This window comes from Mytilus galloprovincialis, chromosome 6 (assembly GCF_965363235.1).
Source record: "Mytilus galloprovincialis chromosome 6, xbMytGall1.hap1.1, whole genome shotgun sequence".
Lineage (NCBI taxonomy): Eukaryota > Metazoa > Mollusca > Bivalvia > Mytilida > Mytilidae > Mytilus > Mytilus galloprovincialis.
Genome location: NC_134843.1, coordinates 52,566,025 through 52,591,526, shown reverse-complemented (window position 1 = coordinate 52,591,526; position 25,502 = coordinate 52,566,025). Strand labels below are relative to the sequence as shown.

Sequence of the window (25,502 nt, the reverse complement as noted above, 5' to 3'; positions counted from 1 at the left end):
AGTATGTCAGGTTTATTTAGCTCGTGAGGTCTGTAAGTAAATAATAGAAATAATATCATGGACGGAAGAAGTTATTTTGAGTACATTGTTGTCGGCTGTGGTGGAGTTGGTAGTGGGACGTTATATTGGCTCTCGAAAAAAGCCGGTATAGGTACGTTTCTATATATTTTCAATTCAATTTCAAGTGATAGACACTTAAACATTCATTAAGTATATACATGCATATCCCACTATGCATATACCAGTGTAATGGTGAATGTCACATAATGGCATGTAACGAATAAATAGATCTATAATGCTCCTTTGGCGTTTCTGTCCGGTAGTTTAACATGTGCATGCTGTAAAGATAAGCATGTTCTTATCTCATAGTATATGCGTTAAATTAATAGATATAAGACGATGTGGTATGGGTGCCAATGCGACAATTCTCCATCCAAGTAACACTTTATAAAAGTAAACCAGTATAGATCAAGGTACGGCATTCAACACGAAACATTGGCTCACACCGAACAGTAAGCTATAAAGGCCCCCCCCCCCCCAAAACAAAAAAAAAAACAACACAAAAACAAACAACCACAACAAAAAAAAAAAAAGAACTAGTGTAACCATTCCTAAAGACGGGAAACCCAACGGTCTAATGTATATAAAAACGAGAAACGAGAAACCTTATGAACCACATAAACAGCCGATTACCTCTGAACATCTGATTCCTGACTTAGGACAAGTGCAAACAATTGAAACGGGATTAAAGCTAGCCACTTTACAACGAACCCTTGTAACAAGTTAACTACAGATGGTGAGATAGGTGTAGATATGTATGGTGCAAAGATACAATTCTTCCGTGTCAAAAATGCTCCCATTTTGTTACTGACAGTAAAAATGTCAACCCGTCATTTCGGTCAAAATTATTGAAAGGACATATCTATTGTAGTATTATAAAGTTTTTTTTACTGACCCATTTTTCGAAAAACGATTTCACAACGGGGAGTAGGTGTCCAGAGATAACAGAATAATGTTTAACCTCTGTGTTTTCAACTGGTATTGATATTAATTGATGTTAAATTTGGGGAAAAAAATTAAGCACTAAGTATAACATGTATAAGGGGTAAATATAAAATAAAAAAGCATTCAATTTGGTTTTATTTTGACACAAGAGTCATATTAGCAGCTATTGTCCTCTGGATAAAAAAATGTTTCTTTCATTGTGTCTCTTTCTTTTTGACAAGAAACTTCTATATAAGCAATCCCTTTTAGAATCTGTTTAATCATTTTTTTTAATTGATGTACAATACTACGTTACACATAACCAAATAAGGCAATATAGTTGTTGTTTGGCGATTATGACGTAAATATTTTGATAATCAGTCATAGTTTTTAATTTATACGCTAGTTCAGGGGATGGCGAGTAATGTTCTATCTCTCGCAGGAAAATTTTACCTCAGAGAAAATTGAATATAACATCTATGAGTGTTTCGGTACTTGTACATCCTTGGCTTTAATTAGAGCGACCCTGTTGGAGGTAAACCAAACAAATCACTTTAGACGGATTAAACTTATAGTGTAAGAGGGGTGATTCGCCCATGGTTTTGTGCACCACGAATTCGGGAATATCTTATCCCTGACAATGCATAACTATTTGTATGAACCGTGTAAGTCCAGTTATCATAGTAAATATATATTTCCTTTTGTCTCCAGCAAAACTATGTTACTCCACTACGGTGTAATATCCATAAGGGCCAATATGTTTACAGCCAAAAAACATGCATGTCAATATGAAATATGATGTGTATATACATATGCCCATACATGGGTCCTCAAAATGTGGATACCTGTATATTGGTATTTCACAAAGTCATGTTTTTTTTTCTCTCACTGTTAATGCCGTGTTTACACCAAACCTATTGGACGATTGATGTGTACCCGATTGATGTTATTTACTTGTCTAATGATAGATCATGGGGTGGATGCATACTTTTTAAAAGGGTGTAATTCTAGAAAAAGTCTATAAAAACTACTGACTGGAGGGATGCAATTTTTTATGCTGATGATTTTAAGGCTCAAATGATTCAATAAATGGTTCGAAACATGAACCTTTTTTGGCGATGCAGAGGGGGGAATACGCCCTCATCAACCTTTTGGATCCGCCACTGGCATATATTACATATACCAGTAAATATATACAGCAGCGACCTTGGACCTTCGTACTTAAAACTGTGCTAAACATTTCTATAATGTATATCTATTGTATGATTTTCATAGATGTTCTCGGTCTTGAACAGTTTGAACTTGGACATCATAATGGAGGTTCACAGGATCACTCAAGGATCATGTAAATATTTTATTTTGAAGGTTTCCATTATAAATGTATGAAGAAGTGATATGATTGTTAATGAGATAACAATATTTTACCAGAGACCGAAGGATGTAAATATAAGTCACTATAGGTCTTCGTACGGCTATCAACAATTAGCAAACTCCATTCCGTATATTGAACCATAAACGGTCACAGAAAGATAAAATGAGAAAAAGAAACTATATAGAGGGAAAACTTCCGAACTGATTATTAAAGCTAAAACAAAGTATGCAACCAGCAACTTCACTAGTTTTTCATTTAATTGAATACTTTAGTTTTTTGTTTTTTGTTGGTTTTTTTTTTTTGTCTGCCATATGAAATATTGTAAGCACACACTTTTCTTTATTAAAACTAATATTCAACCGATAACTGTTTTACTAGGCATTTGAATTGCCTTAAAAAAAAAAGGAAAATTAAATAATATTTATACTTTCATCATATTAGATAAGAACTCTGACATTGTTTATGAAATTCATCTTGAACTAATATTCGCAGAGTGTAATTGTCATAGTTTCATTTGTGAGTGTCTTAGATCTTGAGTATACTTTTGAAAAGTAAATCAAAATCTTTTATACATGTGGTGCGTACAAGTACTTATATAAAGCTTTCCCTGGTTAACATGTAATTTCATCAGGAAAACGCAAACCAAAATGTTATTAATCATCAATTTGTTTAGTTTGCAACAGTGATGCGCAATGTAAAAATTCGTGATTTTTCATCATCTTTATTTACAGACGATTAGCTTACCACGATAACAGATATACTAAACTTACACCAGATACCTACAAAGCGTAAGTACTTTATAACCAACAATTGGTATGCGCAAAACAGACGTGCATGTTAATATAAGTAATGGAGCAACCGTTTAACTTCAAAGGGAGAGGGGGGCTTGGGTTCTTAGTCACACATTTATTTAGTTTTTTGACGCGATCAATCAGGCTATTTTTTTCCATTATTTAACAGTAAAACGTAGGGGGGAAGGGGGAATTTGCATACATAATAATTTTGATTGTTATCTACTTGACAAGCATTTTTTTCCTCTATCAAATTCGGGATCAGAATATTTTTTTTAATTTATTTTTGGAAAAAAACATAAGTCCCCTTCCCCCGGGAAGTTAATTGGTCATTCCCTGAGCTGTTAAAAAGGGAAATGGAGTACATTCTATTTCTTTTTAGTGTATATTGATAAACATCGGTTTGTTTGATGAACCAAAGGAGGGTCTGGATTGGGGCCTTAACGTAGTGACTGTCGTTGTTCCATCGGGTTATATTTTTTTTCTTCATAGAAGTAAAATTTGTTTTTATATTTATCATGGATTTCTTTAATTTTTAATTATTTTAAGGTAAGTATTTCTCAATTCTTTAAGTCCCGCTATTCACCCCCGCCCCCCCCCTTTTCCCTCGATTTTTATCTCATTATTTCTCTCTTTAAGCCTCTGAAGTATTCTTTTGTTTTCTCTATTGTATATCTTTTGGCCCAGCTTTCTGAAGTAATGATCCGTTATTCTCTATTCTAAAACCCCTATCAAGACATTCGTATATCATGGCAATTTGATAGAAAATTTTCACTCAACAACACGGTTGATGAGTAAACAAAAAAATTAAAGTCTGGACATTAATTTCATGACGCGATGTGTATAGAAGAAAACCACGGTGTTGTGTTTGTTTGGGGAAAAGGGGGGATGTCAATCTTTTCTCATTTCATTTACCTACTTACCTTTAATTTACAAAGATGGGAAGCAGTAGAGAAGGAAGCCGGTGTACAATTAGTGTACAACACAGGAGGAGTGCAATTTACCAGAAAAGACGAAATGTCTCATGTCATCGACGCTTATGCTAAAGCAATGGCCGAAAATAATATCAGGTATTTTTTAACGTTTATACAAGTAATTATTATATTGTTGTTGTTTTTTTATTTAAATATGCGAATAATTCAAATGTGCGTATTTGGAGAGAGTATCGAACCTTTAACCTTACTTGTGAGACCTTAGTTACATAAACGTTTTCGTTGTTATCATCATATTAAAAAAGACAAAGAACCTTGCCGCAGAGACACTACCAAATACATGTATTAATTTACCCGGAAGCTTGATGGCCGAATCTAAAAAATGAATTACTGTATCTCTAGACTGTGCGCATTGATTTAGTGAGTTCGAATCCTGCGGGTCGCAATTTTGCTTGATTCTAATATCAATAGGTTAGGATTATCAGTGTTCCACTGAAGGTCGGTGGTTCGGACAAGCTTCCTCCACCTTAATAAACTGACGACCAACGCAAAGAAATAACACAATAGTCCTGAAAGTGGTGTTAAACTCCAAGTAACAAATGCAATCAAATAACCAAGTGTCTGAGACAAAAAAAGTGCTAAATGATGAGATTTTTTAAAGCATATTATTTTAATCTTTATTTTGTCAGTTTTGAAAGACTAACGGGAAGCCAGCTCAGAGCTAAATTTCCACAGTTTGAAATAGATGACACATACGATACAATTTATCAACCAATAGCTGGACTTGTAGATGCAGCTCTTGCAAACTCTGTTCATATTCAACTTGCTAGAGCCAATGGAGCTACTGTTTTAGAACACTGTCCTGTCCAGAAAATTGAAAAGTTGCCTAATGGAAGAGTACTGGTATGTTGATGATGATAACATTTGCAGTAAGCGAGTTGTCTTAATAAAAAATATAATTAAATGTTATTGTTTTTAGGGGGCGGGGTTGCTAATGTTTTTTCCTTCTGATCAAGTAACTGTATTATTGAGATATTTGCGTTAATGCAGCATCAATAAGATAACGTTAATCTACTGAATCATACAATTTGGTAGGAGAACCAACTAATTATTTTTGTTTCAAAATCTAATTGGTCCAATAAGTCTCAGCGTCTTTACTATATACATGTATAAGAGAAGTATCTTTATTCCATTTTAGGTGCAACTCAGTTTAAATAAAGGCAACAGTAATAACAATTAAACTCAGTTTAAGTCCGTTTAAAATATAAGAAGCGGAATTGAAAACCTAAAATAGATGTTTACTTTAAAGAAAATGTTTCAATGTATCAAAAAACATACTTGTTTGTAAAAATAATTTTTAATAGTCATTAGTAATTTATATTTTATTAACGGACATTTTGTTTAAGAAGGAAACGAAAATCATATTGATGACATATATTTGACAATTTAAGGAGGCTCGCGGATACAAAACTTTCGGCCAAAAATTAAACATTTGTTTTTACTTGCATTATAAATTTGATTTATTACACTATTAGATATAACTTTATGACATGGTACAAAATTCAACCAGAAAAATCGATTCGGTTTGGCCCGGATGACTTTTAAAATGTTTATATCATTAAAAAAAGCTCTAAATTATCCTCCTTTGGTGCAAAAATGGCATTTTTTGGCTTTAAAATTGAAATAGCTTTTTTAACTCATCGGTGACCTATACTTTTTATTATTGTTTTCAAATAAGCTGTACATAAACTAAATATTTGTAAAATTTAAGCGATTTCTGTAATTTAGTTCTTTTTTTTTTTTCGATATTAGCTCTATTTCTCCTATTAGTTCAACAGAAAAAAAAGGACATTAACAAAAATGTATGCTTCTTTCGGTGGCAGATTGTGAGCTTAAATGAACGGCGACCCCATCTTTTTTATTTCATTCTTCTATTAAGGATACGATAGAGTTCAATTATAAAAAAAATATAGCGAAATCTTATATTAGGGGAGAAAAAAATGATTTAGTCCCGCGAGCCCCCTTAAACATATAAATATAGGGCAAATATGTAAAGATATATGTAAGTTTCTACTTTACATAGTCATGGTGTACATTTTTATCTTATAATATTTGATTAAAGAAAAACAAATAGAAATAAAGCAAGTCGTCTTGTGTTGTGTAATTCGCATTGGATTAGATCATTTGTCAAATATATCACTTATCCTTTCCAGGTACATACCCCAAAAGGAATATTTCAGTGTCGTCGTCTAATAGTCACTGCTGGTGATTGGATAAACCATGTTCTTGGATCTATTGGTGTCCATATACCAGTTTATGTTACGCAAGAACAAGTCACATATTTTGCTACACCAAACGTAAAAGATTTTACAAAGGCAAAGTAGGTTGAAATTATAATCAATTTTGAATATAAGAGAACATTTAATATCCCGAGATCGCACTGCAATCTATTGGTATTTATGTGGGCTGGTTATACTGTATCCGTATGATTTCAGAGCGTAGTCAATGTAGTATACGAGGTACATGTAACCAGTATGAATTAACACATGATTAACATTATAAAGTATATACGTTAGTTAGTAAAGTAAAGTAAAGTAATCTTTATTTAAAGTCGGGTTTCATATATACATAATAACAAAGAACATGAGCTCTTAAGAGCTCTTTAACCGACTGAGTTGAGTTCTTATTGTAGATTAAACAACAATTGCTGAATACTTTACTTACAAAAAAAATGCATACATGTGAAATTTATCCTTTTATTTGATATCTTTAAAATTTTGCTCCCAATTTATGTTCTGTGTATCTTAACTTGGGCACAATCAGTGCCATTTATATCCTTTCATCCTTTATTTCTCATTTATTTGAAGGTACCCGATATGGATTTATCACTCACCTAAATACGACTTTTATGGAATGCCAATGCATGGTAATTCAGGTAGCAAAATTGGGATAGACGCTGGTGGTCCAGTTGTTTCCGTTGACACACGGAATTATGAACCAGACAAGACAAGAGAACAAGCTTGTATAAAACATCTGGAGAGAACAATACCAAGGGTAATATTGTTTATATATCAGACAAACCGTCAAACACATGATTTCTATCCTTTTATCGAATGTAAAAAAATGATACTATAAAAAAAAGATGTCGTAAGATTGTCAATAAGACCACTCACCACAAGAGACCAAAATGACAGTAAAGACAAATCTGATAAGGCCATTAGAAAAGAAAAAAAAACACCAGAAAAACGACAGAAGAAAAAAAAATACAGAAAAACAACCAACACTTATTGTTAATCAAAAGATTAAACATTTGAAATAGCTATCGCACAGTATGTTCTAAAAAAAAATCGTATTACACATTGTACATGTTGTATAATAAGTACATTCAATCATGTATATTTAAGACTCGAAAATAAGAATATAAATTTTATATTTAATGTGTATTTTATTTTTTGTCTCCTGTTTGCAAATGAATAAATATTTTTAGTCCCTAGGACCTATAATGTACACTAAGACATGTCTCTACACAATGACACCGGACCGTCATTTTGTTGTGGATGATTGTTCTAAGAATGGATGGGATAATGTGATCGTCTGCTGTGGAGCTGGTCATGCGTTTAAGTACGTGGTATACTATGTGATTATGTAGAATATTAGAATAAGTAAGAAAATAGGGCCATTTATGCAAAAAAAATAATTATTCATTATTTTTCGTCATAATAACATCACATAGCGAATTAAAGAAAAAGATACTGCGAAGTAATATTAATATCAAGAATATGACGAGAGATAAATGAAACAAGCCCCACAAAGTCGCATGATGGTCTCCCATGATGATTGATCTATAAGCCGTCAGCATACAATAATCAACTAATAAATTGAAGAAAGACTATAGAAAAATTTGTATTTACTAAATAGCAGAAATACCACAAAACTGTAGGAAAGGACAACAGTAAACACCATAATAGTGAAAACTAAACATATCATCCTTGTAATATATAACTGAGAGCAGAATAAAAAAGGAAAAACCCAATTTTCCTCTTTTTTCACTCTAATTTCTGACAAGTGCAATTAGAGGATAAATTTGGACCAGAACGTAATAAATTTATTCTATAACCCATGTATTTGAGAAAAAATCATGAAAAACAAAGACAATTCTGTTATATTAGTATTTATTTGTTACATTTCAAAATAAATTTATACTGAATTCTGCACTTAGCTGTCCATTTTTAGTCAACTCTCTGTAAAGGATGCAACATAGAATAAATTTATTCTAAATGCATGGTGCTTTATGTATATGATCATTTATAAAATAAATTTATTATATAGAGCCTTAATATCTGTTATTAGTTCGAGAAAATCATAGAATAAATTTATTCTACATTTAATGTGATTTATGATTATAATAATATATAAAATAAATTTATTTTGAAAGTAAAGTAATCTGTATGGTGAGGTTGAGACACAGAATAAAATTATTCTATGTTCAACGTGATTTTTGTCTTGTATAATAATATATAAAATAAATTTATTCTGAAAGTAAAGTTATTATATTAAGGTGGAGACACAGAATAAACTTATTCTACATTCAATGTGGATTAAAAGTATTATGATATATAAAATAAATTTATTTTGATAGCACAGTAATTATGTTAAGGTTGAGACACAGAATAAATTTATTCTGGTTATAAAAATATATAAAATTTGTTTAGGAAAAAATACACTGATCTGTATGATTTGTTTAGGTTACATAGAATAATTTTATTTTAAACCAGCGGTGTTTTTGATAATATTTGATATGTTCACATAATTTTACCTTGAAAATACATTTAGGTCAGAAAAAAATGTGTTCCTATATAATTTTCTATCTTTCATGTCTATTTACATGTAAGATTCATAAACATGTATATTATTTGAAGTTGCGATGTGACTGCTAATAAACCCAACTTAAGACAATGCATATATCTGCTATCAACAATGCAAAAGGACACCCCCTTGAAATATGAAAACATCAATTTCTTCAGCTGATTTTGTTATGTGGGACTGAGTAGAAATACTGTGCAGCAATTTTAAAAAAACAAAATATCAATATATAAATGTAAATTTTATTGAACCTATATGCTGAGAGTACCATGAGAGTGCGCATGCCGGTCATAGAGGTCACTGCGTAAATAGGTCTAAAGAGGTCAAATCATGGATTTAATCCTCCGTTAAATTCGTAGAAAATATTGGATATATAAGTTGATTTTAAATGGATATTATGATTTTCGTAATTTAAGGAATACGATCTTTAAATTGATACTTAGTTTTGGATTTTATCTATTCTCGATGTGTTTTGATTGTGATGGATAACTTTGTCACGTTGTCGCCAATGTAACTTTAACATAATGGCTGACCAATCGAGCATAAACTCGTTACAAGAACTTTCTGGCTTGGCCAAGAATAGTTCGAATACTGACAAAAGTTGCATTCCAACAAGGCTTATTTCGCCTGGTTATAATATCAATGACGATATTAATGATAACATTTTTGAAGCAACTGTTGAAAACGCCGCGTTTGGAGGCGGAGCTTCAGCTGTCAATCATGACAGAGTGCCGGAAGTGACACCGGATGTTTACAACATTTTGTTGCAAAATCAAATTCTCATGCAAAACATGATGAAAAGACAGATGTTTTCGACTACTGATAGTAGCAACAATGTAAATAAAAACAATTCTAGAAAATCGGCGACGATTTCTAGGACACCAGCACCTGTGGTGAAGAAACATAACAAACATCATGACGATTATCAATCGCAGCTGGACAAATTATTTGATGTAAATAATAACAAATCTGAACACTCAGAACAACTATATTCTGATATATCAAGCGCTGAAAGTAATGACGAGAGTGTCTATGACAGCGATGACGATTGTTCAGGAGATGAGGAACTTGCCGAAAATACTAGCAAGAAAAATGACAATATTAATGTCCTAGAATCTATGAAAGATTTTATCAGTACAGAGGAACTGTCTGGGCCAAAGATAAACAATGATCTGGCCGGTTACATGAACCAAGGACTTAGAACAAGACCTAATGAAGACAAACTTAAAGAACTTACCCAAAAATATAACAAGCCTGCAAATGTTAGCAGCCTTAAAGTTCCTAGAGTAAATTTAGGTGAGATTATAAGAATATATAACTATAATTATAAATGTTTACTGTAACCAAACTTACTATAGTAATCACAGAAATAAATCAAGATATAAAACAGTGTTTTTCCAGCAGAGCTGATCTAACTGTGACATATATATTACATAATGTAAATAAGTAAAATGTCTCTGATTATAGGTTTATAAAACTGTTTATAAAATATTATTATTTAGTATTGATTCAACACAATCCAAAATAAATATATAAATATATTATACATGTACTATTTCTAGGTCAAGATTATGAAACTATCAATAATTAATAAATTAAATTAATAATAATTGTAGGCATTTGGAGACAAATGACAACAAGTAATACAGATGTTGATCTCAAGTTGCAACACCTACAGAATTTGCTTTCAAAGGCAGCGTGCCCCATGATGTACATGATGGACATGTTCCTACAAAAATCATCAAACCAACAACCTATAACAATACAAGAGGTGCAATCTTACACTGTTACATGTAAGGATACTTACCAAATGCTGCAAGCATCTTTCAGCGAAATAACTTTCAGACGTAGAAGTTTTATAAAAGGTGACATACAGCCACAATATAAAGCGTTGTGTGATGATACAACACCTGTTACAGACATGTTATTTGGAGACGACATTAAAGAAAAAATAAAAGAAATGGATGCCGAGAACAGTGTCTTCAAGAAAGTTGGACATGAAAAATCAACTGTATTTCATCAATCCACCAGAGGGCGAGGTGGGTCGTCTCACAAATTTGGGAAGAAAAGGCGCAAAATTGATGGTGGCAAGCCCAAGGCACATGTACCGAACAAAAAACCAAAATACAATGATGGTAGTTTTTTAGACTACAACAAGACTCAATACAAGAAGAAAAAGAAAGATCAAAAGTAGATCATGTTGTATCTGCAAGTGATGTAAGTACAAATGATCAATTACTTGATACATCTTGTGAACAATTACAAAATTTTCCAAACAATTTTATTGGAGGGAAAATATCATTGTTTTTTGATCGTTGGAAAGAATTGACATCTGATTATTGGATTTTAGACATAATCAAAGGTTATAAACTAGAATTTGAAAACATACCTACACAGATTAATAAACCACACCCACTTGTTTTTAATGCTATAGAAAATCAATATGTGCAGCAAGAAATAGACAAGTTTATAACAAAAAGAATAATTCAACCTGTAACTCAAACTGAGGATCAATATGTCTCAAATATTTTTGTGAGACCTAAGAAAGATGGTACTTATAGAGTTATTTTAAATCTAAAACAGTTAAATCTTGATATTGAACATATTCATTTCAAAATGGAAACTTTTAAAACTGCTGTGACAAGCATTTCTAAAAATTGCTGGTTTGGATCTGTTGATTTGAAAGATGCCTATTATTCTGTGAAAGTTGACAAAAATGACAGAAAATACTTAAGATTTTATTGGAAACATGTTTTGTATGAATATACTTGTTTGCCAAATGGTTTAACAACAGCTCCGAGAATTTTTACCAAAATTTTGAAAGTTGTTTTTTCAAAATTAAGGAGTAAAGGGCATTGTAATACACCATACATTGATGACAGTTTACTTGTCAGCAAAACTTATGCTGAATGTCAAAAGAATATAACTGACACAGTACAATTGTTGGATTATCTCGGATTTACAATACATCCAGATAAATCTGTTCTTCAGCCTACCCAAATTATTGTGTTTTTGGGATTTGTGATTAATTCACTCACAATGCGTATAACATTAACCGAAGAAAAGGCAGATAACATTGCAAAATTATGTTCTCGATTAATTTTAAAGAAAGAGATTATAATACGTGAGTTTGCCCAAGTAATTGGAAAGTTAGTAGCAACACAACCTGGTGTACAGTTTGCACCACTATATATCAAGTCATTAGAAATTACCAAAGATATATTGTTAAAATGTCACTATGGAAATTTTGATGCAAAAATGATTTTGTCAGAGGATAATATTTCTGACTTAAACTGGTGGGTTAATAATGTTAAATCCAGTTTCAACCCGATAAATCAAAAGGATCCTGACTTTATTCTTAAGACGGATAGTTCAAGCAAGGGTTGGGGTGCAGTTGTGCAAGATACACTGTTAGAAACCAAAGGTTTTTGGTCGTACGAAGAACAGAAAAATCATATAAATTTTCTAGAACTTAAAGCTGTATTACTAGCATTAAAATGGTTTTGTTCTTCTAGGGAAAAAATTCATATACAAGTTTATGTAGATAACATGGTGGCATTGAATTACATTAACAAAATGGGTGGTCGCATTCTGAAGTTAAACACGTTAACAAAAGAATTATGGAATTGGTGTATTAATAGAAAAATCTGGGTAACTGCGTTTTATTTGCCTGGAGTTGTAAATATAGAGGCAGATCGCCTCTCACGATCAATAAATGTTGACATTGAGTGGAAATTAAATGAAAATGTTTTTCATATTATAAATAGTTTATTTGGACCACATGATTTGGATTTGTTTGCATCCAAGATTAATCATCAGTTACCACGTTACTATTCATATTTTCCTGATAGTTATGCAGAAGCAGTAGATGCTTTTTCAGTTCAATGGAATAACATTAATTGCTATTGTTTTCCTCCTTTCAGTCTGATTGGGAAGATACTGCAAAAAGTATACAAGGACAAAGCAGACATGACGTTAGTTGCACCATTATGGAACACCCAAAACTGGTTTCCACTGATATTACACCGGATAGTGGCAGATTCATTTATGATAAACAGCCAGAAAAATCTACTTTATCAACCTCAAAGTCCGACAATAGAACATCACATAGTGAAATTAAAATTAGCAGTTTTCAGGATATCGGGCAACTGTTCTAAAGTTATGGACTATCAAAAGAAGCTTCCGACATTATTGCATCATCGTGGAAACCAGCTACCAAACAACAATATTGGACATATTGCAAAAGATGGTTGTCATTTTGCAGTGAAAGGGAAATCGATATATTTAAAGCCACTGAGTTAAATGTTTTAGAATTTTTAACAATACTTTATAAACAAGGTTTAGGTTATAGTGCTATTAACACTGCAAGAAGTATGTTATCTTCTTTTTTGTCAGTAAATAGAGAAATAACGGTTGGTCAATGGCCACTAGTGAAGCGATTTTTAAAAGGTATTTTTAATCTTAAACCATCATTACCTAGATATCAAAAGACATGGGATGTTAATATAGTGTTACAATATCTTATGACATTAACACCAGTTCACATGTTGACTTTGCGTGTTTTATCGTATAAGTTAGTTACATTACTGTTATTATTAACAGGTCAAAGGTTACAAACTATTCATTGTTTTGATTTGGATGACATAAATGTTACAGATAGTAGCATATATATAGATGTAAGAACTTTATTAAAATGTTCGAAGCCTGTATCACATTTACAACCAATAGAGTTGCCAGCTTTTATAGATGATGATAGACTTTGTATAGTTACTGTTTTTAAGGAATATTTACTTAGAACATCTTCCTTCAGAAAAACTCAAAAGCTAATATTAAGCTGTGTCAAACCGTATCAACATGTGTCTAAAGCCACTATTGCACGTTGGGTGAAAACTGTTCTGCAATTGGCTGGTATAGATATTACAATTTATAAATCACATAGTACTAGATCAGCTAGTACCTCAGCAGCTTTTCAATGTGCTACTTCTATTGACACAATATTAAAAGCTGCAGGATGGTCAAATGATTCAACATTTAGAAAATTTTATAACAGACCAGTTTCAAAACAAAATTATAATGATAATGTTAGTGTCAAAGTTTTGAGAAGTCAAAAATTGTCAAACTGATTGATTAGAATATCTATGAACAGTTTACTATAAAGTTGCATATATCATGTAATTATGTGTACATGTATGTATATATTGTTTAGTTATACTTTGGAAGAATACAAGTTAACTACTACTTTGTAATTATTTATGCCTGATTATATCGACATAAAAGACTGGTTATGTGTAACAGATCACATATCTCTGAAATCTCATGGTACTCTCAGCATATAGGTTCAATAAAATTGTACAATTAAATGAGACTTACCTTAAGTCGAAATTTGATTGTAATTTTGTTGAACCTATTTATGCTGAGAGTTAACATGCCCACCCGATAACTCGTATTCCCTCCCAATTTTATTTTCTTTTCTGGTGTATCATTATGTACTATGTGCTCTGTTACATTCTCTGAAAAGTGACCTCTATGACCGGCATGCGCACTCTCATGTTAACTCTCAGCATAAATAGGTTCAACAAAATTACAATCAAATTTCGACTTAAGGTAAGTCTCATTTAATTGTACAAATAAACAGATAAGAAATAGTAAAAGTTCAACAGGTTTTTTTTAATTGAAAATATATCTGGTTTTTTTTAAAACATGTCTCTCTCTGTAGATGCACGTGCTAAAAATTGTCTTTTTTCTTGCTTCTGGATAGTCCTGATCTGAAAGAAATAACGACAAATTCAAAACAATTTCAAATATTTTTAGTAACCATACCAAAATTTATAATCTTTGATAAAGAAATTGTCTGTCTTTCTTTTAATCTTACTTATGATGTCCATTTTGCTTATATAATATTATTCACTCTCTTTATTGTAATTAATAATAGTCTTCCTCTGTGTTGAAGTCCGTACTTTGACCTATAATGATTTACTTTTTTAAATTGTGACTTGGATGGAGAGTTGTATCATTGGCACCTATACCACATCTTATATCTATTGCCTCTGGATACAGCAAGATAAAGGTGGCTATGCTGTGCACTTGAACAGTAATTATGGAATTTTAATTTATACAATAAATGGATTAATTGACAGTAACTAATTAAACTTTTACAATTTAAAAGTCAACAATCTATCAAATTAAAACCTCATTATTACATACCTAATCTTCATCTTCAGAGACACTGAACAAGTCAGGACTGAATAACAATCTAGTCTTTTTTACTGGTGTTTCATAACAGCTTCTCACTCTACAAGAAATATTTGAAGTTTAAAATGCAGGAACACTTACTCTGTTATTGTTTTTCTTCAGGCATATTTCTTTATTTTTATCAGGATTGGCATGTATCATTCCCAACTTCCTGAATATGCATGTAATATTTGCCATTGGACATTCAGCCAGTCATGATCAATCAATCAATCAATCAATCAGAGTCTTAAAACAGATGAGTGGTTCATGCCTAGGAGACAGCGAACTGAATACACAAATAACAATTAAAATCAGGTTTCATTAAGTCTTAAACAAAACACAGGACTGGTGTTAACAATACTTTTACCTATCCCAATTAACATACCAGAAAACAAGTAAGACATGTTCCAAAAGGAACAGCAGCTTCCTCAGGTAAAAATGTGAGTAATGTACCCAACACATTCTCCCTTCAGTAAAATATTCAATTTCCTCTCAAAACGTTAAAGATGCGCGTTCAGCACTCTGATACACAAATATATTTAAATTTAGGTACATGTACTTTAGTCAACACTTTACACATTTTATTACCAAAATATGAGTGCAAATGTCTCGCCTTTGTCTTACTTATCATTGAAATCATATTGAAAGTCTTTAGTACAATTATCAGGTATACTTAACTTTATCAATGCACAACTTACTACAATGTATGACACAACTAAAAATTGTCCAATGAACCATAAAAATGAAGTCGAAGTCAATTGAGACCTGTCAGACGGACATTTCCAGCTGACAATGATTCCATACATGATACACCCTATATAGTGGTCCTACTGCTTAAAGTATCTGAGAAATAGACCAAACCACAAACACTATACATTGGCCAATGAACCATGACATTGAGGCCAAGGTCAGACGGAACCTGTCGGGTGGATATGTACACCTTACAATCATTTCAACAATCCATACACCAAATATAGATGACTTACTAGTTATAGTATCTAGATACGGTCTTGCTTAAGTTACTTTATTTTTGATAACTGATCCATGGAATAAGGTCGAGGTCAGGTTAACCCTACATGTACCTAGCTGACGAACATGTAAATGTTGCTAGGAACCCATATACCAAACAAAGTTATCATATTACTCATAATAAGTGAGTTTTTTATTTAACAAAACAAAATGTATCAAGCAGTTACTAAACCATGAAAATGAGATTGCCGGGACAATGACATATGACAGACGGAAATTTCGTAACATAAGGTATGAAGCATTTAGATTGTCTAACTTATAAAATATAATGCTTCAAACAAATAGTGTACACCATCGTCGCCGCCGTTGCTTGGTTGCAATACCTACCATGCCATGTCTCGCATACAGGCGAAAAAAACCAAATCACTGCACAACAGACATTAACGTTTCATATTAAAAAAAAAATCCTGAAAGGACCCTTTAATTTGCATTCATGCTGGACTATATTTCTTCCAGAGTTTAATCGTTAATACACATGATATATATGCTACACTTTTACTATTTCATATAATATTTATGAAAAATTTACTGTTGTTAAAGTGTGTACATTTCCCTCGAAATACAATGTATATTATTTACCATTTAAAATTCCTTGCAGTCAGAATTAATTCATTTTTTTTAAATTATTCGAAAATGCCTGCCCATAACAAGTATTAATTTGATGACCATTCGGGCATTCATTTGAGAAGAAGATTCGACTGAGGTGTTTTTTTTAAGGGAGTTCTTTTAGTTCGAAAAGGACATCTGTGGTCTACTAAAACAGTGCATAGTTATGAAAATTTGTCAACAGAAGGCATGAAAGGCTTATAATATCTATGTTAATATATAAATACATGAAATAGATACTTACAGACTTCTGTTGTCTATCCTGATATGTTCCTGGTGCCGTTTCAACCACGACAAATACAATACACAAACGGACATTGAATCGTCGCTCCTAATCTTTGTATAACATTTGAAACAGACGGCCTTTCCTCCATGTACTGACTCGAATAATTCAGCGCCCCCTATCCACTACTTTTCTCGAGGAAATGGTTCATGGAGTGATCGAAGTGATCGTAATATAAATACTGGATTATTCGGGTTATCTATGTACTGACAAATATATTAAGATAGAGTCAAATGCACACGCTGTGAATTTATTATGTAATTTCCGTCGTTTGTTTGTCATTATCTATCGTGCGAAATTTTACATTCGGATGTTTATAATTTATTAGGTTTATATGATCACGATGGCCACAGTATGTGGTCATTAAAATATGATATGGGTAATTAGCATATAATAACAAATCGTGTTCGAAGAAAGAATCGTAAGATTTTATATACAATTATCTTTTTTGTTTAGTTCTTAAAATTAAAAATCATTTACGTTATTAAAAAAAATCGAAGTTTTGAATATACCAATATTTTTTTTTGTATAGGAACATTTATTCCATAGAAAAACAAAAGAATATTGGGTATCGATCCGTGACACAAAATGAATATAACCACATTATAAAACACATACACAAAATAAGCAAAGGAACGAGCTTTAATTGCTCAAAGTCACATTAAACCTTCAACATGCAACAAAAAGGATCTCACCACACTGCAAATGTAAGACGACCACTAGCAACAGCCAGAGCGAAATAGTTTGCAAAAACAATTTGAATAGACTTCGTAAGATGTTACACCACCATTTTGGGCACGTTCAAAAAGGAAAGAAGTACGTATTTCAAACAAAGTAGTTCTTACGTATTTAAATCAAACTTTATTATATGCAGAATATTTTTTTGTAAGTTATATAGATATCAAATGAAAGGGTAAGGACTGCTGATCCTTGTAGAACATACACATTTGACAGATGAATACAAATGATACAACTATAGTTATGAATTAATTCTATAAAATTGAGGGCGTATATTGCCTGTTACTCAGATATGTAGTACCTAGTTTGGTGTATCCAAAGTTATAATATAATTAGTACAGTCTGATGTGTAAATAATGGTATACTTATCCCCCATATATATATTTGCATGATGTTTCTTTTGTGTTGACGTCCGAAATACTGCACTGTAGACTTATAGTTAGGGGTTTTTTGCTTGTGAGAGAAACATGTTTAACCCCGCCACATTATTTATGTATGTGCCTGTCCCAAGTCAGGAGCCTGTAATTCAGTGGTTGTCGTTTGTTTATGTGTTACATATTTGTTTTTCGTTCATTTTTTTACATAAATAAAGCCGTTAGTTTTCTCGTTTGAATTGTTTTACATTGTCTTATCGGGGCCTATTATAGCTGACTGTGCGGTGTGGGCTTTGCTCATTGTTGAAGGCCGTACGGTGACCTATAGTTGTTGATGTCTGTGTCATTTTGGTCTTTTGTGGATAATTGTCTCATTGGCAATCATACCACATCTTCTTTTTTATATTAGCTTATTGTTCCTGCTTTCCGTAAAAAAAGAATGGCTTTTCCATGATATTATATGTTACATTGCTCCTACCAAACAAATAATGAAGGTTAAGAAAACATTCGTTTATATGTAATGAAAGCATTTGAAGACTGGTACGTACGATTGAAGTTAGAATAATGTGTCTTGGCAGAGTGGCATTTCTTCTTACAAAGTTATTTGTATCTTCTGAAAAAACGTGTCAAAAAATCTGACGCAGTTTGTCTAGTACAAACGTGTAAATAACATAAAGCATGTTGTCATTCTGGGTGTATGTATGTAAAAGCTACCACTGGACATCAGACATCGTTATTATCGTCATCCTCATCATTCTTTATATAAATAATGACCGGAGTATCTTATGGTAAAAAGGGACATAAAAAAGTGGTTGAAACTTTGCTCCATCATGGTTATCAATCTAAATAAATATAATTTTCTAATTTCGTTATCCTCTTATAAAATACAAGCACTATCATGGTTCTGGAATGATTTATCCGGGTTATTGTTTCATATGTAAATTTTAAAATAATAAATGGCGAATTAACTAAAAAAATATATAAACTATGAAAGAACGAAGCACTTACTTCAAAGCTGATTAAACCCGCGGGGATTTCAAGAAAGCTTTTTACACAAGACAAAGTCAATGAAGAGATTTCATTACGAACCTATCTTCTGGATTTATTGTTATTTTGTTCAAGTCCTGAATATGCACGTAATTTTAGCCACATCACGTTCAGCAAACTTAAAAATCGTCTCCTTAAATTTTTTTTATCTGAAAACGATGAAAGCTCATTTAGTCGAGAGTTTCGTTGTATAATTAATCAAGCCCCCCCCCCCCCCCGCCGTAGTATCTTTGTCCACACTGATGTCGTTTCCTGCTTCGACTCACTAAACTCCAATTTGTACACAAGAAACTAAAATTAAAAATAATACAAGACTAGCAAAGGACAGAGGCTCCTAACTTAGGACAGGTGCAAAAATACCCACACATTAATAACCTCTATGAAATGACACAGATTCAAATAATTTACAATAATTTACAATCTTCGATTTGTTTAATTCATGTTAGCAAACAAGTGCCGCATATCTATCTGAAGTTGTTAAAATAATTATTGCTAATTATAACAAACGCGGCTTAACAGCCTTATCATTTTATGTAATGCACGCGTACGTTGATTGTAGGCCCCTAGTGTTACCACATGCCGAGAAGACTTCAAATGGAAACACAAGATAATTAATGACAAGACGTAGGACACTGATCTGTAATTTTGTATGATATGATCACTTGGTATTTCTCTCTATGTACGTGCAATGATAATGACAGACAAGTGGAAATTAAAAGGAGGGAAGACAAGTTGAACATAGACGGGATAGTTTTCCAGTTTCGTTTATGAAACATTCATCACAGTTCAAGAAATTGGAGGTTAGTTTTGCTCAGTATACTAGAGGTGGGATTATGGGTGGGGTCAAGGATACTGGGATCCCCTCATAGATCCCCGACATATATGCTCAATGCATACTAGACGTTTTACAAGTCTCTGCGTATGCCCCTTTTCAAATCCTCGATCGATCTGCATCTGCGAATATCAATTTGCATATTTTTCTACGATATTACTATTACTAGATTTATTTCACTTGACTGGGCGGAGTTTACGAAGTTCGCTTATTTAAGACCAGTCCATCTATAAACAGGAGTTTCGGGATAAGACCATCAATGAAGTGTCCAGTTATTCGTCTCATTTCATACACTCAGTTCTTTTGTATATGCGTTTGGTGACACTGATTAGTGATTAGAATTCAATAATATTTATAACGACAATTATCCTTATCACACACATCTTCAAATAGACTGTCCTTATGCGAATTAAAACATAAGCTCCGCCCGATCAGTTGAAAAAAACGTTGGTAAATATACATCAGAATATCGATCATTTCATAATAAACAAACAAGAACAATTTGGAATATAACATTTATGGAACGCCACAACTGCCTATGATAACGATAATCATATCATTAAGGAATGAGGTATATCATGAAGCAAATTAAATTAAATGTTCATTCTATAACTAAATTTGACTATACTACTCTGACAATTTGTTATATCACTAAGATAAATTTATATACTACAAGTGTGGACACAGATCAGTGTGGATAGTATGTAAAAGAAGTTCTATGTTTTTCCCATAGGGTTCTATATTATTAACTATGTTGCATAATATGACAACCAACCTGAGCATTAGGAGAGTTGTATATTTTATATTTAGTTTTTTTTTATGTTCAAGACGGGCATACAAGAGCTCGAGACACTAATTGCATCAATTACCAAATTATTATGTCAGATAGAGTATGTTCCAAATTCTTTATTTTTGATATATTTCTAGTAGAAGAGGAACACATAACAAGTTAATTTTTCATGGTGTGATTTTTTTTTTATATTGAAGATGGTATCTGAAAACATGTATTTGCTTACTATTTGTATGGTTCTATTTATATTACTTTGTGGAGAATCAACATTATCATAAGTAAAAGATTTTGTTTAAATGTCGAAATTGTTTCTCAGATAAGAAGACATTTGATAGTTTTTAGTAATTAATTTACTCAGATTAGAAGACGTTAGTAATGACAACGCCTGACATGATGCTTGGGGCTAGATGAGACTTAGTTTTATTGTTAATTCCCCCCTCCTTTTTAAACATCCCTGGATCCGACACTGAAGACTATTAATAATGTTTCTAATTGGTAATCTCATTATTATTTACTACGGGTGAAAGTTGAAGTAATCTTTAAACATTTAAAAAATTAAATGTTCACTTTCTTTACGCTTAGTCTTTGAACAGCTGTTAGGACACACTAGCTATGAAATTGTTGCATAGAAAGATGGAACATGTATCTATTATTTGAGAAAAAAGTGAAAGATACACAGGGGCGGGACCAGCCATTTTTAAAAAAGGGTTCTAAACATTTGTTCCAATTTAAAACCATTGATCGTCAAAAAAGGGGGCGTTCAAAGCACGGAACCCTAACTGGCTCCGCCACTGAATCCAAAGGATATTTATACTCATAAGTCTATGAAACAATAAAACACCATTGCGAAAAACAAATAAACGACCAAAAGACTATTTTTTGTAAAAAACTAGTTTTGAACATTTTCATAAGTACCTAAAGAACTGTACTCACACTCTTATGCAATCTGTTTGGCACACAAAATAATTGACAAAAAGTCTCCATCTTCATGGATAATATGACCATTTCAGCCAAAATATAATACGCTGTTCTTTATAGGTCACCAGACACTTCTATCAAAAGGAATTTATAAAGAAACACAAAAATTTAGAAGGCAGACAAAATGACAGAAGTTACTACACAAAGAACATTAGTGAAGGATACATTTTGAGAAAAATCTACAGAGGTAATTTAAAAGATTAAACTTTTAACTGGCTTGCAAGAAATATCTTAGCATGCTGAAATTAAGAATCATAATTGTTGTTTTATAAAAAGTGTTCTTTCTTATCTCATCGCAAAAGGTTTTGAAAGTGCTAATATAATTCATATTTTGACAATTGTAGTTCGGCCGGGATTGTTATTAGTGAATTAAAAGTCATTATTTTTAGAAATGCGTGCAATGTATCGGTTACTCTATGAAAAGGAATATATTATGAATTTTAGAGCAAGGGCCTGATATGTGATGTGCAGTTGTACAATCATTTGCATATCTTATTTATCCGGCTGCTCCTTTAGTCCTTGTACATCTCTCTGAAACATTTGCTTACTTTACAAGTTACAGTTCGTTTTTGACAAGGTTAGTGTAAGATGTTGCATGGGTGACACAACTTTTACCATCTTGAGTTATGCCCATTTATAAAGATAAAAATTGCTGGATTTTTCGCTTCTGTTTTCTAACTTTAGTTTGCCTCAAGCAAATGTAATAAATCGTATACACAATGCATATTACCATAAAACACAGATCAAGGTTTAAATTGAGTGGCATCAATTCTACCGTTCTTGAGTTAAGGCCATTTATAAACATAAAAAATGCTGAATTTTTCGTTTCCGTTCACGAACTTTAGTTTGCCTCAACCGAATGTTAAAATCACAAATCAGTCTTAACTACTTTAATCCTGTACATGTATCTGAATGTGGAAGTTGACACGTGTATGTTTACGAGCGGGGGCATTTGTAGCCCATAGACACATTTTCCATTTTTTTTTATATGCACTGTATTTTTTATTTGATCTTTCAGATAGCTTTGGTTGAACGGAATAATGGAAACATGTATTTGGGAATATAAGAAGATAAAATGTTGACATTTACAAAGATAATTGTTCGAAAAGTTAAGAAGAGTTTGAAGATGAATAATTCCAACTACAGATCTGGATGTCACTAAAAGATCAGATTACTTAACGATTAGTACCAGTTGCATTATAACGAAGCTTGTCTCTTGTGTGAAAAAAAACCCCAAAATTATTCTAACAGATGACCAGTGACAAAACATTGAACAAAATCTTCAGGATTATATAAGCAAACAAAAAAGACTTACTAGATGTATTTTTTAACTGTTTGTATGCCATCACATGACAAATCGAAACGATTAGGAAATTGATTTTTGGCCATATAGCAATTCTATTGTTTTACATGCATTTTGAACTGTTCCGCTAGAATATTTGTGATAAGATAAACTTGACAGAAATTTGGTGGTGGGGGAGGGGGGATAATTTTCACTCATTACAGATTTCAGAAATTGAAAAAAAAAATTTCAAATATCATGTTGCCAAAAAAAAAGAGGGGCAAGGGTATATTTTTTGGGGATGAGGGTTCAAATAGCAACAGCATAGTGTATTGCACAAACGCATAAAAAGAGGTAAATTTATTTATTTATTTATTTATATTTTTTTTGCGGGGGGGGGGGGGGGCAATTCGCAACAGCATAGCGTATTGCACAAAAGCCAAAAATTAAATATAAAAATTAATTCAAATGATATAACCAATTCTAAGTTTTTTGGCTACCGTTATTCTGTGTCAGAAACCTATATTGCATCGAATATTTAATTACAATCCAAATTCAGACCTGTATCATGCACGAACATTGTGTCCATTTTGTCCCAAATGTTAGGATTTGACCTCTGCGGTCGTATCCAGCTGCGCTTGGCGAAGTAATTTATTGTAGCAGTTTCACTTTGTCTGTAATAAATAAGACCGATGGAATTTTCTTTTAAATTATTTTAATTTTTTATCATGAGATATTTTTAAGATTATTTTTATATAGAACAAAATTCATATTGAATGTAGAATAAATTAATTCTGTGTCTCAGCCATACAGATAACTTTACTTCAAAATAAATTTATTTTATATTTTATCATAATCCGAAATCGCATTGAAACTAGAATAAATTTATTCTGTGTCACAGCTTCACCATACAGATAACTTTACTTCAAAATAAATTTATTTTATATATTATTATAATCCGAAATCGTATTGAATGTAGAATAAATTTATTCTGTGTCTCAGCCTCACCATACAGATAACTTTACTTCAAAATAAATTTATTTTATATGTTATTATAATCCGAAATCGCATTGAAACTAGAATAAATTTATTCTGTGTCACAGCCTCACCATACAGATAACTTTACTTCAAAATAAATTTATTTTATATATTATTATAATCCGAAATCGCATTGAATGTAGAATAAATGTATTCTGTGTCTCAGCCTCACCATACAGATAAATATTATCATAATCATAAATGACATTGAATGAAGAATAAATTTATTTAATGATTTTCTCGAACTAATAATAGATATATTATGGCTCTATATAATAAATTTAGTTTATACATGATCATATACAGTAAGCACCATGCATTTAGAATAAATTTATTCTATGTTGCATCCTTTACAGAGAGTTGACTAAAAATGGACAGCTAAGTGTAGAATTCAGTATAAATTTATTTTGAAATGTAACAAATAAATACTAATATAACAGAATTGTCTTTGTTTTTCATGATTTTTTCTCAAATACATGGGTTATAGAATAAATTTATTACGTTCTGGTCCAAATTTAGCCTCTAATTGCACTTGTCAGAAATTAGAGTGAAAAAAGAGGAAAATTGGTTTTTTCCTTTTTTATTCTGCTCTCAGTTATATGTATAAAATTGCGAATGGAAATGGGAAATGTGTCTAAGAGACAACAACCCGACCATAGAGAAGACAACAGCAGAAGGTCACCAACGAACTGTGATTTTGTTTTTTTAGAATTTTTCTATTACTCTTACTACATATCCTCAAATAGGGTGAGGTTTATGCACACATGAAAATAAAACAAAATCTTACTAGTATAACATGTTGCGCTAGTGCCAGTCCATCTGAATCATCCGTGATTTTCGTTATTGTTTTGTTGTTGTATGTTTATACATGTAGCTTTTTTTGAAGGAAGTCAATAGTTGATGATTGATGTTGTTACTGTACTGTCCAATATGTTTTTATAATTTGTGTGCCATTTGTCTTTCGTTTATTTAATTGCCTACGTGATATGGACGAAATCTATGGAAAGTGTACACTTCATATTATTTGATATATTTTTTTTTCAGATTTGCCAGTCTTTTAGGAAAAATACTCAGTGAAATGGCAATAGATGGCAAAACCAAGTATGATATTTCACAGTTTAATATAGACAGAGAAGCGATCACAAACCCTGACTGGACACCAACTTTATACATGGGCACTGGAGGAAAAGTTCCGACGAAGCAGAGCTCAGCTTCGAAACTGTAATAGTTTGAACTGTGTATTCGATGAATAATGAAATATAGTTGGACTTTATAATTTTTATTTTTTCTAAACAATAATTTAAATAAAAGTATACAAGAAAGAAGGTTCAA

At 31.9% G+C, this 25,502-nt stretch overlaps 2 protein-coding genes and 1 long non-coding RNA gene across 3 annotated transcripts; 2 read left to right on the top strand and 1 right to left on the bottom strand.

Annotated features, from left to right (window-relative positions):
* On the top strand, positions 1–25,502 carry LOC143079859 (monomeric sarcosine oxidase-like). The gene is made up of 9 exons (XM_076255494.1): positions 1–151; positions 2,260–2,329; positions 3,088–3,144; positions 4,086–4,217; positions 4,769–4,982; positions 6,293–6,459; positions 6,947–7,133; positions 7,567–7,700; positions 25,215–25,502. Exons 1-9 carry the CDS (start codon positions 58–60, stop codon positions 25,393–25,395), a joined length of 1,236 nt encoding a protein of 411 aa, XP_076111609.1. The 5' UTR covers positions 1–57; the 3' UTR covers positions 25,396–25,502.
* LOC143079852 (uncharacterized) lies at positions 9,179–14,571 on the top strand. Its single transcript, XM_076255490.1, has 3 exons — positions 9,179–10,238; positions 10,559–11,159; positions 12,866–14,571. The coding sequence occupies exons 1-2, from the start codon at positions 9,467–9,469 to the stop codon at positions 11,134–11,136; spliced, it is 1,350 nt and encodes a 449-aa protein (XP_076111605.1). The 5' UTR covers positions 9,179–9,466; the 3' UTR covers positions 11,137–11,159; positions 12,866–14,571.
* On the bottom strand, positions 14,589–17,905 carry LOC143079853 (uncharacterized). Its single transcript, XR_012979503.1, has 3 exons — positions 17,053–17,905; positions 15,147–15,234; positions 14,589–14,707 (listed from the first exon to the last, which is right to left on the bottom strand). It is a non-coding gene; the product is annotated as an uncharacterized LOC143079853 (long non-coding RNA).

Coding starts and splice junctions, on each gene's coding strand:
- LOC143079859 (XM_076255494.1), top strand. CDS start 58: ATGGACGGAAGAAGTTATTTTGAGTACATTGTTGTCGGCTGTGGTGGA. Junction 3,145..4,085: donor ACACCAGATACCTACAAAGC/GTAAGTACTTTA, acceptor TAATTTACAAAG/ATGGGAAGCAGTAGAGAAGG. Junction 4,218..4,768: donor ATGGCCGAAAATAATATCAG/GTATTTTTTAAC, acceptor TTATTTTGTCAG/TTTTGAAAGACTAACGGGAA.
- LOC143079852 (XM_076255490.1), top strand. CDS start 9,467: ATGGCTGACCAATCGAGCATAAACTCGTTACAAGAACTTTCTGGCTTG. Junction 10,239..10,558: donor AGTTCCTAGAGTAAATTTAG/GTGAGATTATAA, acceptor TAATAATTGTAG/GCATTTGGAGACAAATGACA.